The 15,419-nt window shown below is 35.7% G+C and overlaps 1 protein-coding gene across 1 annotated transcript in view; it reads left to right on the top strand.

The window, feature by feature from the left end:
* The window catches only part of ADAM10 (ADAM metallopeptidase domain 10), a 127,475-nt gene extending 112,608 nt beyond the window's left edge, over positions 1 to 14,867 (top strand). Inside the window, exons 15-16 of the mRNA XM_077881256.1 lie at positions 10,671 to 10,797; positions 12,595 to 14,867. Coding sequence (XP_077737382.1) covers positions 10,671 to 10,797; positions 12,595 to 12,689 — 222 coding nt within the window. The 3' untranslated portion in view covers positions 12,690 to 14,867. The remainder of the gene's footprint in view (positions 1 to 10,670; positions 10,798 to 12,594) is intronic.
* Positions 14,868 to 15,419: the final 552 nt, after the last annotated feature.

Genomic DNA, 15,419 nt, shown 5'->3' with positions numbered 1-15,419 from the left:
TACACGCTCTCTCTCTCTCTCTCTCTCTCAAATCAGTCTGTCAATCAGTCCATCTTTTAAAAATGGCATTTATTATACATAGGAAGAATAATACTTTGCATGTTAGAATATATGGTTTTTAGATACACAATGATTGTGAGGTAGAAGGATCATCGAACCTAGATTTAGGAGGCCTGGGATGTATTTATTTTTAGAGAATACTTAAAAAAAATTTTTTTTTTAAAATTAAGCTCTCTGTCCAACATGGGGCTTGAATTCACGACCCTGAATCAAGAGTTGCATGCTCTGCCTGCCTACTGAGCCTGCCAGGTACCCCTAGGAGACCTAGGTTTTAAACCAAAAAAGGGGTCAGTTGACTTAGATCTCCTTAAAACATGTTACTCATTTTCGTACTCCTGTGCTATTAAAAAAAATATCCATTAAGCTAAAGGTGCCTTTGGCATGTTGTTAAATGGAAAGAGTATATAGGCTTGGAAATTATGCAAGGATTCATATCGTCCTCTGGCATTTGTCAGTTCTGTGACTTCAAGTAGCTTACCTTTCTTGCCCCTGTACTTCCCTCTTTTCAATTCAGTCCAATCCGCCCCCCCCCCCCCCCCATTATCTCTAATAAGAGTAAGTTGAGATCTGGTATACTTGTCAACTATAGAGGACAGTATATTTAAAAAAGTAATCTGGTAATGGAGATCTCAAGAGTTATATTCTGTTGAGTATATGTTGTGCCAGATATTTTAGGTTTTCTAGATAGTGAATCATATCTAAAAATAGTATTTTTTTTGCTTTTTTCCATTATCTCTAATTTTGACTCCTTTTATTTAGCATATCAAAAGCTCATTCATTACCATTTAAAAATATTTAATGGAAATGATTTTTCAAAAGTATTATTTTTTAATCCCAGTTTTGTTTTGTTTTGTTTTTAAAGTATGCTCCATGCCCAGCATACCCAGCATATATCCCAACACAAGGCTTGAACTCATCATGACCCTGAGATCAAGACTTGAGCTGAGATCAAGAGTCTGATGCTTAACTGACTAAGCTACCCGGATGCCCCTAAAAGTATTTTTAAAACCTTTTTTCAGGGGTGCCCTGGTGGCTCAGTTCATTAAGTGTCTGCCTTTGGCCCTGCGATCAAGCCCCACATCAGGCTCCTTGCTCAGTGAGGAGCCTGCTACTCCCTCTCCCTCTGCCTGCTGCTCCCCCTGCTTGTGCTTTCTCTTCCTCTGTCAAATAAATAAAATCTTTAAAAAAAATAAAATCTTTATTCATATTTAGATTTGAGGATTTAGTGAAATGCTTCTTACAATGACTTAACAACATGAAGTCTTGTGTTCTGAAACTTGATTAATCAGGCACTTTTAGGTATATGCACTTTTAGGTTTATGCAAGTTTGCCTTGAGTGAGTGTAGAATTCTTTCATTTTATATCACTCTTGACATTCCCATGCCACTGTTTCAGATAGTGTGATTCATAATACTTGGAGAGTATCACAAGGCTATTGCTGCATTTGTGGGCATTCCCAGGCCAAACAGTAAGATAACAAAAATCCAGTTTCTTAGAAGCTATTTGTCTCATTAGTACCCTATGCAGAGTTCACTTGCATAGCAGAGTTTATTTTGTTCATGAATACTTCATGCTTTCATCTTTCATCATGTTAGGAAAGTGTCCTTCTAGTTAGTAATAAGCTAGGTTACTAGGATGCCATGGTGTAAGAAGCTGTGAAAGGGAGGATGATTAGTTTCACTGACTTTCCTTTCCATTGGGGCCAGTGGCTTTGTCTCCTTTCTGTAGCATACTCTGGCAACTTTTCTCCTCAGATAGCATAGAGTAAGAAGAACCTGAACAATTTCATACTTTTCAGGGTATGAGGTACTGACTGCTGCTGCTATCATGGAAATGATGTGAGAAAACTTACTTTTTTTTCTGGGAAAGATTGTTTTTGGTAATAATTTGAATGTGTTTTAAAAAAAATACGTTTGGTATATTTGCTGAGTGCTTGCAATGTGTTTGGTAAGGAGATAATGATAAACAGCCTTTGGATTTATCAAGGAGTCATCTAGTCCTTCAAAAGTTTGAGAGCACTCCCCGAGAAATCTGTTGAGACCCTCCATCCTTATCTCCTTTATTAAAAAATGGGGTTGAAGGCATTGGTAATTCTTTTTCACTTTTTTCCATAGTTATTAATGTGTTCATATTTTCTACATGTTTTGTATTAGGTTTGATGTAGAAAACCATCTTTGACTTTAATTTTTTTCAAATTTATCATTGTATTTCTCCATCTTTTTAAGATTTATTTATATATTCAAGAAAGATACAGAGCATGGGTGGGGGGAGGGGCAGAGGGGGAGAGAGAATCTCAAGCAGTCTCCATGCCTAGCACTGAGCCTGATATCAGGCTCAATCTCATGACCCTGAGATCATGACCTGAGCCAAAATCAAGAGTCACACACTTAATTGACTAAGCCATGCAGGTTCCCCTCTCTATCTTTTTAAAAATAATTTCCTATTATTTTGTGGCTCTTTTCTTCTTAATTTATTTAGATTTATCAGGAGTTTTTCTTTTTTATTATTTTGATAAGAATCAATTGTATCTCTCACTTTTAAATGAATTTCTTCTCTCATATTTTGTTGTAACTTTATGAACCCAAGTATTAAGTATCTCTTATTTTTTATGAAAGATTGAAGCTATTGTTTCCTGAGTTCTTCATGAAACGCTAGAACCATAGGTTTTGTGGACAAATGGATCTGGGAAACATTGCATACTATAGTCCCCTTTTAGATACTTATGAGAATATTGATAAAGTCCTGTAGTAAAAAAAAAAAGTCATTTAGATTTTTTTTAAGCTTAGATTTCATTTCCAAGCTTACCTGACCCCAGAAACCTTTATTCATGAAAAGCTTATTAAACCCTAAATATCCTTAGAAGTTACTTGGGGGAACATTGGTTAAGATCAGTAATTCTTATTCCTGGTTGTTCATTAATTAGGGTTTAGACTAATTAATTCAGAATCTCAGGGCTTAAGTATCTGGGTCTTTTAAAAGCTCTTTAGCTCTTTCTGGTGAGGTGCCAGGACTGAGAACCAACCATTCATCTAGAACCAGGGAGTCAGCAAACTATGACTTAAGAGCCAGATCTAACCCACTGCCTGTTTTTGTATGGCTCACAGGCTAAGAATGGCTTCACATTTTTTAAGTAGTTGAAAAAAAATTGAAATAATGTTCCATTGCAAATTATGAAATTCAGATTTCATTGTCCATAAATAATGGTTTATGGGAACACGACCACACCCATTCATTTATATATTTTCTGTGGCTGCTTTTGTACTTAGAGTAGTTGCAACAAAGACTGTGTGGCTCCCCAAATCTAAAATACTTATCTGACCTTTTAGAGGAAATGTTTGCCAATGCCTAATCTAGAGCATTGGATCTCAAAGTGTAGTCCCCTGACCAGCAGCAGCAGCATTGTCTGGGAACTTGATAGAAATGCAAATTCTCGGGCCTCACTTGGAGCCACCACGTCAGTAGTACTGCGATGGTGCATGCTTAAGTTTGGGAACCATTATTTTAGTCTCTGTAGTGTAAGGACTCCTTGTTCAAAGGCTTATGACAGATTTTCTACTCTGTCATTCTCAGAGGCTAATATGGAGGTTGGGGTGTGGACCTTCTTCATAGCCTAATAGAATAGGCCACATAGCTGTCACTTGTGAAACTTGAGCAACAAAACTGCAGTATTGTTACAGGGCTTAGCATATGGTAAGGATTCAGTATATATTTGCTAGATGAATGAAGCAGATTTCTTAAATGTCATAATTTATATGGAAAAGAATAAAAATTGTGCATATTATCTTAACTTTGAAGCTGTAATATCATCAGGTTTCTCTCAGTGGTATTTTATCCTGCTGGCTGGGACTGTGCTTAGAGTAATTAAGAGATTAGTGGCCAGTTGCTTTCTGCTTGGCAGATTGCTGTGAGGGGTGGCCCATGGGGGTGTTGCGGGTTGGAAGAACATTGAGTCTAGACAACATTATATTCTGAAGGATAGAAGCAAAGCTTTCTGCCGCCACGGGACAGCAAAACCAGGATCACCACAGGAGTGGTGGGTCCAAGAAGACTCTGTGAGCCAGAGGAAGTTGAGTGCATTTGCTGAGAGTGAGTTGTCAGACGCTGAAACATTCACTGAAAAAATTACATGGTTGAGTTTTTCTGTAGATTTTTTAAAAGATTTTATTTATTTATTTTAGAAGGAGAGTGTGCATGCATGTGTGTACTCACAAGAGGAGAGGAGGTAGAGGGAGAGAGAGGGAAAGAAGCAGACTGTGCGCTGAGTGTGGGGCTTGCCTCAGGGCTCGATCTCAGAACCCCAACCTGAGCCAAAATCAAGAGTCAGCTATGTAAATGACTGTGTTGAATAACATCTGTCTGTTTCCTATGTAGATTATTTTCTTAGGCTTGATTTAGTGCTTGGTAACTGCAAGGCTGTATTTTAACCTTTTGGTTATCTTTTCTTTGTCTCTGAAGTTTCACTTATCACCCTTTTATCTATAAAGGCAAGGGTTGGTGCATAATTTATACTCATTAAGTGTTTGTTGAGTAAATGATGGCTCTCCTTTCAGATTCTAGCAAGTGGATAAATTGTGATCTTTTCTTAAAGATGAAACACATATTTTTCATTTATTAGCCTGGTTTGGTATTCTTTCCTCCGATTTTATAACATGTATAAAAGAGAAAAGCAATTTCACATTTAACCAATTCTATGATAATTTTCTTTTAAAGGGAGCATTAAAAAATACCCTTCTCCAAAGGTGGCCATATTTACTATAATCTCAAGTACACCATTGTTTTGTTTAGTGTTTCTTGCTGTCTTCTCACCACTGTGATGTTTCATTTCCCCACACACTAAACTCTGAAGAGCTGCTGTCATTGTCACTAAAACATCTCAAACTGTGGGGTTTTGAGATATGTAGTTACCTGTAATATTTGGAGGAAGTCCAGGAACACTGCTAAAAGGGACTGAAAGTTCTTAAGGGCCTGGGTACTGTATTTTAGTAAATGTCTACTGATCTCAACTGGACCTTCAACTTTTGACTTTTGTTTTCTACGGTTATAACCATTACTAAATCTAGGGTTTCTCTCTTACCTGCTTTTGTTACTGTCATACTACTTGCATCTGTATTTAAGACTTTTTAGTACTAAAAAACTAGTATCAGATATCAAAATCACCATTTTTTACTCTGTAAGAGCCTTGTTACATTATTTCTATGTGTGGGTAATCTAGAAAAAAACAAATGAGCTATTTAGAAATGCCTAAGAAAGTTGGTATTTGGAATAGTGATTTACCTGTAATAACTAGTCCCAACAGGTACTTTTTTTGTGGGATAGATGCTGAGTTTATAGGATATAAATTCAGGGAGCTTATAGTCCAGTTTGGATTAGAGAAGACAAGAACACAGAAATTTCATTTCTGCCTGGTGTTTTCATAGAAAATATGGAAGACCTAATTAGGGAATATCTTTTGAAGGAGGTGATGCCAAAACTAAATTCTTAAGGACTAGTAGAGGGTCAGATGGATGTTTTATGAATAGGGAGCACCTAAGAAGTCACATAAGTATGAATTTTTTTAAATAAAAAATGTTTTGTTTTTACATTTTTCCTTTTGAAAGTGTGATTATCCTTTTTTTTTTTTTAATTGACAAAGTAATGCTTTTTTTTTTTTTTTTTTTTTTTGGACAAAGTAATGCTTTGAAAAATAAGCCACCTTTTCCCTGTGAGGCCCAGTCTTCTCAAGATAATTTTTTTGTGTATTCTTCAGAAACAATACCATTTCAAGAATTTTTTTTTGAGAGAAAACGTGGGGAGGGGCAGAGAGAGAGGGGAGGAGAGAAAGAATCTTTAGTAGGCTTTGCACCTAGTACAGAGCCCAACATAGGGCTCAATCTCAAGACCCTGAGATCATGACCTGGGCTGAAACCAACAGTTGGTCACTCAACTGACTGAGCCACCCAGGCACCGATGAGAGATAGATAGATAGATAGATAGATAGATAGATAGAGATAGAGATATTCTAAAGTGGAATATAATATACTTCTGTTTTCTACAGTCACATATGTGGAATCATATCTATACTTTGTGGTACTTTATTGTGCTTAAGATTTGTTTTTTTTCTCTCTCCTGTTTAATGGTTTTAGAGATTCTTGGTGGGAAGCTTTTGAAGAAGGATTTTACATAGAGGAATGGCATAGTCAGTTCCATATTTTAGTAGTTGTAACACTGGTGACCATGTGAAATTGATTTTGAACAGGGAAGACTGGAAGAAAGGAAATGTGTTAGAGGAATGAATAGACATACAGGTCCTGTAGCTAGCCATCAGCCTGAAAGTAGTAGGAAAACCATTGATCCTTTGTGCTTATGGATTGGATCACATGGGATGTTATACTTCCTCCCCAGAGGGAATTTGGGAATGTATAGTAATTGTCAAAGTAACTCAAGGGCTCTACTGGCACTGGATGGATAAGGGCTGGGAATGCCAGATTTCCTCTATTCCTCAGAATGGTTGCATACCACAGTGCCAGCATGTCTACACTGAGTAAGAGGCACTCATCTGCATCATTGGTGTGCTTATTTAAGATGCAGTTTCTTGGGCCCTCCATCAGAAAAACTGAATTGGAATTTGTAGAGTTGTGGCCTGAGAATCTGTGTTTTAATAAGCATGTTAGATAATTCTTAGATCTAACTCAGTGATAGGAGTATCCCTTTAGCATGTGAGTGCTGATGATTTGAGCACCTTTTCCCAGGCATAGCACTCTCTCTTTCTACAGCCTCTCATATATACTCAGTTTCTCTGAAAATTCTCAGGCAGGTAGGATAGAGATTTAGAACTGAAGAGTTAGTGTTGGATGCTATCCATTTAGGTATAGATTCCAAACCAATATCCTGTATGTGGGTATAGAACAGGTTGACAGACGATGGCCCATGGGTCAAATCCAGTCTGCTCTTGGTTTTTATAAATGGTGTTTTTGGGGAAAAAAAAATACAGCCACACTTATTTGCGTGTTACGTGTGGTGGCCTTTGTTCTAGAATGGCAGAAATGAGTAGTTTGACAGAGACAAGCCTAAAATATTTGTTGTTTGGCCCTTAATAAAGAAAGTTTGAGACCAGTGGTTCTGTCTTAGCTGCATAATGGAATAGTCTGGGCAGCTTTAAGAAAATTATTGATATCATAGTCCCATCTCTTTGGTGCTGGGATTTGGTTTGAGTATCTTGAGTTTTAAAAGCTTTCTAGGTGATTCTAATGTGCAGCCAAGGAGAACCACTGGTATAGTGCAGGAAGAACACTTGTATTAGTACAGACTGGTGATTTCAGTTCTTTATGTATTTTATTGGGTCAGAGTGTCAGAAATGCAGACGAGGGAGAAAAAGGTTCTACTTCATTAGGTGCCATATTTAAAAAGCTCTGGATGATAAGGACAGGACAGAGGCTGTACATATAGACTATGGAAAATATATGTCACAAGGGAAAGGAAATATCCTAAAGAATCCTAGGGAGGGCGATGCTCTGGAAATTATTTTCTGTTGAAAACAAAAGAAAATTTTAGAAGATTCTCTGGCAATCTCAGTAGGATACAAAAAGTGGCCTTGAAAAGTAGATTATAAACTTGTGGTTTCCAAGCAAGATCCAGCTCTGTAAACATGTCTTGTATTGTCTGTATATTGTTTTTAGAAATTTTGAGTGAGGTGCCAGCATTTAAAAATAGATTTCACATAAAAATTGAGATTTGTTAGCTTCTTTTGAAAAATCTAATCTTCAGCAATAAGGCTGAATTGCATTATATCTTACCTTCTCCCTTTCTGAACAGTAAATTCCTAAAGCCATTAGATGAGGGCAAGGAAGGTAGGCATCCATGCTAGGTGTGGGGAGCTGTCATGGCACGGAGCAGAGTGTTAGAGCCTGAGCAGAGTAGGGAGGGTATGGAATGGGGAAGAAGACCAATATGAGATATTAAAGCCCAAGCAAGGTAAGAAGGACACCTTGCTGGAGGGGCAACTGGCTTGGGGATATCAGAGTACAAGAGTTATAAGGAGGGTATCTACATAGGAGGGGCAGTTGTAAAGGGAACCAAAGCTCCTTGGAGAAATGGCTGATTCCAGGGTTGGAACAGGGAAAGAACAAGATAAAGCTAGAATTAATTGTGTCAGAAAGTTAAGTGTTCAAAGACTGATAGGGACGTGTTCAAAAGACACAGTATGATAGTAACAGATTATAACCTGTTGAGTAAAATAGGAAACCATGAGGGAATAATAACGTATTGTGCCAAAGTGAGCAAATGGGGGAATAATAATGAATGAAATGACTAAATTGAAAGTTTGATGAAGAACGTGATATCTCTATAGCTCCAAGTTATGTCCCTACAAAGTACTCGTTGACTATAAAAAAGAGTATCTTTGTGGTGAAGTTAGGCAGATAACACCTTAACCAAGTGATCAAGTTAGCCATAAGTAAGTAATGAGATAAAAAAAAGTGTGTCTCCTGATAGGATGCAATGAGAACAACACAGCATCACTTCTGTGATCTTACTAAATATGACCAAATCTACTCATAGGGACACATCCAAGAAACCCAAATTGAGGGACATTCCAGTACTAAATAACTGGCCTATAATCTTCAAAAACGGTTAGGGTTATATAAACTGAAAAAGACTGTGGAACTTTTCCAGATTGCAGGAGACTAGAGAAACACAGCAGCTAAATGCGCCACGTAATTCTGATTGGATGGTATTGTGACAAATGGTAAAATGTGATTGGGGTCTGAGGATTAAATGGTAGTAATTTATCAGTGCTAATTTACTGATTTGGATGATTGTGTTGTGGTTATTTGGAAAACCCCTTATGTTGTAGAAACTATATGCTAAAATGTTTAGGTATATAATAGGGCGTCATGCTAGCAATTTACTCTCAGATAATTCCAGATTTTACAAAGTCCTTTGTATTAGCAACTTTTCTGTAAGTTTGAGATTCTTTTAAAATAAAACAGAATTTTAATAAAGTTTAAATAAAACTTAAAAATATATTGGGGTGCCTAGGTGGCTCAGTCAGTTAAGCTTCTGCCTTTGGCTCAGTTCATGATCTTGGTGTCCTGGGATTGAGCCCCACATGGGGTGGGTGGGGGTGGGGGGTAAGTCCCTGCTCAGTGGTGAGCCTGATTCTTTCTCTCCCTCTGTTCCCCCCCCATTCCCTCTATCTCTTTCTCTCTCAAGTAAATAAAATATTAAAATATATATATACATATATGTATGTGAAAGGCTTTATGCACACATGAAAAAATGGCTTGGGGTATTTTCCACAACATGTATTTTTATTTTTGTTTTTATTACTTTAATTATTTTGTCATTGCTGATAAAGAAAGCAGGATAGAAATAGTAGGCTGTTGTTATAAGACTCCTTATCATAGAAAATCTTTAATGGGAGTTCTTGGGTAATAAGTAGCAATAACTACATATGTATTATATGAGTTGGTGTTAAGCCAATGTAAAGCTTATAAAATAACCTTTTAATAAAAGGTATAGTAAACATCATACAAAATACAAAAATACTTTGTTTTATATTACTATCTTAAAATTTAAATATTTCGAATTGCAAAATAGAATTTAAGAATAGAAACAGTAATTTTTCTATAAAATTATACCAGTAATTTTTGAAGTTTTTTTTTTTTTTTGTTTAGCTAATTGATTTGTTTAATATGATTTAAGTTAGAAGTGAAATTTTTAATTCCCTCTTAGACTGGGTAAACTTTCCTTATAGAATATGTATATCCTTCCCATTTTTCGTATTAAAAAGGACTAACCTTTAAATAAATATATATAATAGATATTATGATATAAATAATGAGAACCAAGATATATAAAAATAATTTCATAACGGTAGTCTGGGGCTTAAATTCCGAATGAAATGGACCAACTAAGCCACCCAGGTGCCCCTAGAAGTATAATTTAAAGCAAGTAATACTCACTAGAGATTGTAAAAGCAAACAGATGTGGTTTATAAGAGTAATAGGCCCCCCCCCTCCAAAAAAAAGCCACAAAGGGAAATAGTCAAACCAGGAAACAATAACATGGAAAAATACAGTATAGGGGTGCCTGGGTGGCTCTGTCAGTTAAGCATCTGCCTTTGGCTCTGGTCATGATTTTCTAGTCCTGGGATCCAGACCCCCCCCCACCCCCCACCTTTGGGCTCCCAACTCAGTAGGAAGTCTGCTTCTTTCCCTCCCTCTGCCCCTCCCTCCTGCTTGTTCTCTCTCTCTCTCAAATAAATACAGTCTTTAAAAAAAAAAAAGGAAAGAAAAAGAAAATACAGTATAACTATGTGCAGAATGGATCCTAGTTTTGCATGTGAGTTTATCTGTGTATATGACCAATATAACCAAATCTAGAAAAGAGACTGAAAGGAAAGTAAGATTGAATGTTTTTATTTAGAATATGAAAGTATGGGGGAATTTTTCCCCCTTTTTTACTTCTAATATTTAAAGAAATTAATCTACATTTGCTTATATATGGTATCTGTAAACTTCCCAAAGAACAAATGTTCTTCACAAATTAAAATGTAATGTATATAAATTATGTAATATAAAATATTCTAAAATATTTTAGTTTTTTCATTAGAAACATTTGTTTATTTCTAGGCTTATTGGTGGGCAGTATTACTTATGGGAATTGCCCTGATCATGCTAATGGCTGGATTTATTAAGATATGCAGTGTTCATACTCCAAGTAGTAATCCAAAGCTGCCTCCTCCTAAACCTCTTCCAGGTAAGACAGTTTGAGCAAGATATATATTTTTATAACTTAGAACCATTCAGCAGGTAGAATTGAATGATAAATGAGTCTTACTATTAGTATTAAATTTTACTATACTTTTCTCTTTGAGAATGAGATTAGTGGATGAATTATTGACTTTTAAGTATGTTTTTATCAATTCAATCTAGCTAATGGCTGCCAATTTAATGCTAATCTGTCACTAAAAATATTTAGATTTAGACAATTTTATTTTTTGCCTAATACTTGTTTTCTTTTTTCTTATTTTTCATATTGTAAAATCTTCTTGTTTTTAGGTTTTATTGTGATAGGCTACTTATAAATGATTGATTTTTCAATTCTAATAGCTATACTTCTTTTATTGTTTCTAATGTTGCTCTTGAAATATTTTCTGGCACATAAATTAATTTTCCTTAGGGGTGATGCTTATGCAGGAATAGAGATGATGTCCTGTGGGAGGGGCTTAAGATGATGGCTTCAGTAATCATAGTTTTACTCTTCATCTCTGAAAACAACTCCTCAGGTTTGGTCTTCACTCATTACCTCTGTCTCATGGAGGTTTGGCATGGGGAGGAGGCTTTCTTTAGATTAGCTCCAGGATTTGGAGAAGAAAAGGATTAGGAAGCAACTGCTCCAGATTATTTAGTTCCCATCTATTTCTCACTCACCTTCCCCAAGGTTTTTGTGGTTTCTGGCTGCCCTTGGAACGCCTGTTCCAGAACTCTTCATTCTAGGTGTGGGACAGACATGGTGCCATAACAATGGCGGAGGAGAGTGAAAGCTAAATGACAGGTGTCCCTTTCCTACCACCCACAGACTTCTCATGAAGCCTCTTGCCTCAGGCCAAGTCTATTAGCCTGCACAAAGTAGTTTAAAACTAGGGGTTTCTTATAATTTTTCCCTCAGCTGCTTCCCTGAATTTACCTATCTTGAGGCAAGAGAACTCAGTAGTAGTCATACTTGGGATAATATCTTGGTGGGAATCAGGAAATTTGATTTTGATGTCATTGCTTTTTATAAATTGACAGTGTTAGCACTGTAAAACTTATATTAATTTCTTAGTGATTTTTAAGGACCACATGACACTCTTTAGGTATGTTACCAATTATCTCATATAATATAACAGTTCTTTTACTTGATTTCACTTTAAGCAAATTCCACCTTCAAAAACTTAAAAAGAAAAACAAAAACAAAACCCAACAACCCTAGCCATCATTGAACCCTCCCAAAAAGCACTTTACGTGAATTGTCATATAATCCTCACAGATTATATGGATAGACAATATGAGTTCATTATTATCCCTGTTTTACATATTAGGAATCTGAGTTTCAGAGAGGTTAAGTCATTTGCTCAAAGACACTGTGTAATTTATTCCTCATGAATTCTGTCCTCAGATTTCATGTTAGTCTGATAGTTGCGTCTGTTGAGCACTTGAAATGTGGCTGGTTTATATTGAGACATGTTGTAAATATAAAATACCAGACTGGGAAGTCTTAATATACAAAAAAGGATGAAATAGTTCATTAATACATTTTTGTATTGATTATGCCTTGAAATATAACATTTTGCCTACATTGGATTAAGTGAAATAAAATTATTAACATTATTTTGCCTGTCTTTTTGACTTTTTCATTATAGCTACCAGAAGATTTAAAATGACACATATGGCTCGTATTGTATTTCTGTTGGCTAGTGCTGATCCAGAACCTTTCTTACTGAATTGGCAACTTTGTTTTTTAAGATTACAAGGCACACAACAAATCCGTTTTACTTTTGTTTGTGACTCACAGGCACTTTAAAGAGGAGGAGACCCCCACAGCCCATTCAGCAGCCCCAGCGTCAGAGGCCCCGGGAGAGTTATCAGATGGGACACATGAGACGTTAACTGCAGCTTTTGCCTTGGTCCTTCCTAGTGCCTACAATGGGAAAACTTCACTCCAAAGAGACACCTGTTAAATCAGCATCCCCAAACTAAACCCTCACAAATAACAGTCGAAGACAAAATGGCAAGAGATCATGTCCTCAGACCAGGTGGAATTACTTAAATTTTAAAGCCTGAAAATTCCAATTTGGGGGTGGGGGGGTGGAAAAGGAACCCAATTTTCTTATGGACAGCTATTTTTAACCTAATGGCACAAAGTCTTAGAATATTATTATGTGCCCTGTGTTCCCTGTTCTTCGTTGCTGCATTTTCTTCACTTGCAGGCAAACTTGGCTCTCGATAAACTTTTATCACAAATTGAAATATATATATATTTTTTTCAACTGCCGATCAAGGCTAGGAGGCTCGACCACCTCAACATTGGAGACATCACTTGCCAATGTACATACCTTGTTATATGCAGACATGTATTTCTTACGTACACTGTACTTCTGTGTGCAATTGTAAACAGAAATTGCAATATGGATGTTTCTTTGTATTATAAAATTTTTCCGCTCTTAATGAAAAATTACTGTTTAATTGACATACTCAGGATAACAGAGAATGGTGGTATTCAGTGGTCCAGGATTCTGTAATGCTTTACACAGGCAGTTTTGAAGTGAGAATCAATTTACCTTTTTCAATTTACCTTTTTATAACGATGGAGTTGGTTCTGATTTTCATCTTGTCTTCATGCAATGGCTGCTAAGAGCACAGGAGTGACTGCGCTGAAGAACACAGTTAAGTGTACAAACTGGACGTATGCATCATACTGCTTCAGAGTCCGTTCTTACGTAAACGTCTGATTTCTGCTTACTTATTTTAAACTTTCTAATTCAATTCCAGTTTTGAATTGATAGGTGAAATTTTATTCACGCTTTGGTAGAAATTATGTCAATGAAATAATTTTTTTTATCTGTAGCCTGTTACTTGTGTTTTTTATATCTAAAGTATGCTAATTATGTTTTTGGTTTTCTCCAATATGGAAAAGAAAAGCTGTGTCTTTTATTTTATCAAAATATTGGAATAGTGTTTTCAGCATACTATCACTGATCATTGGTAACCACTAAAGAAGGATGATTTGTTCAACTGTAGTTAAAATTGTAGATAGGCCTTCTGACATTTTTTTTCCCTAAAATATTTTAACAGCAGTGAAGGTGAAACAGCACAATGTCCCATTCCAAATTTATTTTTTAAACAGTTGTAAATAATTGGCTTTTTAAAGAAAGAAAGCAAAAGCATTTAATGTATTAACAGGCTTATTGCTATGCAGGAATGGAAGGGGGCATTACAAAAAAGTTTTAAGCTTGTGACATATTTATTGCTTCTGTTTTCCAACTACATCACTTAAAATAGAAGTAAACGGCTATGATTTTTCTGGCTTCACATAGGAGGCAAATTTAGGAAACGTTGAAAAGATTTGTGTTTTGGCTTTTTTTTTTTCCTTTTTGTTTCTTAAGAGTATAAGGTTTACACAATCATTCTCATAATGTGACGCAAGCCAGCAAGGCCAAAAATGCTAGAGAAAATAATGGGATCTCTTCCTTGTAAACTTGTACAGTATGTGGTGACTTTTTTCAAAATACAGCTTTTTGTACATGATTTAGAGAAATTTTGTACATGAAACCCCAGATAGACTATAAATAATTCTAAACAAGTAGGTAGATATGTATGTAATTGCTTTTAAATCATTTAAATGCCTTTGTTTTTGGACTGTGCAAAGGTTGGAAGTGGGTTTGCATTTCTAAAATGGTGACTTTTATTCTGCAAGAGTTCTTAGTAACTTCTTGAGTGTGGTAGACTTTGGAACATGTACATTTTTTGCTTGTAATGTTATCCTGTGGTAGGGTTTTGGCAGGTACACACTGCCCTATTTTATTTTGAGTCTAAGTTAAATGTTTTCTGACAAGAGATACATGCACTGAACTCTTTCCACTGCAAATCAAGATGTGGTAAAACAAAAGGATCAAGACAAATGGGATCTAATACTACTGTCAGTTTAATGTCCACTGTGTTTTATACAGTATCTTTTTGTTCACTTTGGAAATTTTTACTAAAAATTGCAAAAAATAAAGTATTGTGCAAAGATGTAAGGTTTTTTGAAACTTGAAATGCATTAATAAATAGACTTGATGAAATCAACTTGAAGGTTCCATACTCTTTGAACTCTGAGAACTATCAAAAGGATCTTCCCACAAGGCAGCTTTTCTTACTTAGAGAATTGACTCTTTCCACACATGTACAGTTAGTTTTATTCCAGGTTAGGAGTCCATGAAAAAAATTTGTGATTAGATATCTCTGTATCTACACACAATGATCATTTAAAAAAATATGCAGCTAATCTCAACCGCTTTATGTTATTTCTAATCAATATTCAAAATGTTTAAAAGTCTTTGCCTTGGTAGAAGAGCAGAGTAATCTTGGAAATATATGCAAAGTTTTGAATACTAAGTACTTCATTTATTTTAAAAGTCTTTTTTAGTAGTTAGTATGTTTTAAAATTTGGAGCCACATTTTTCGGTTTTGTCAAATTCATAGCAAATAAGGAAAGAACTGACATTTCAGTCTTAACTAGAAGAAGAATTATAAGCCCAGACTGGTGCCCTGCACAGAATAATCTGCCCCAAATTCATTCATTCTTCTTTCTTTCTTTTCTTTTCTTCTTTCTTTTCTTTCTTTCTTTCTTTCTTTCTT

Source organism: Canis aureus, chromosome 32, assembly GCF_053574225.1.
Source record: "Canis aureus isolate CA01 chromosome 32, VMU_Caureus_v.1.0, whole genome shotgun sequence".
NCBI classification, from domain to species: domain Eukaryota; kingdom Metazoa; phylum Chordata; class Mammalia; order Carnivora; family Canidae; genus Canis; species Canis aureus.
Note: the sequence above shows the minus strand (reverse complement) of the source record. Positions and strands in the feature narration are given on the sequence as shown.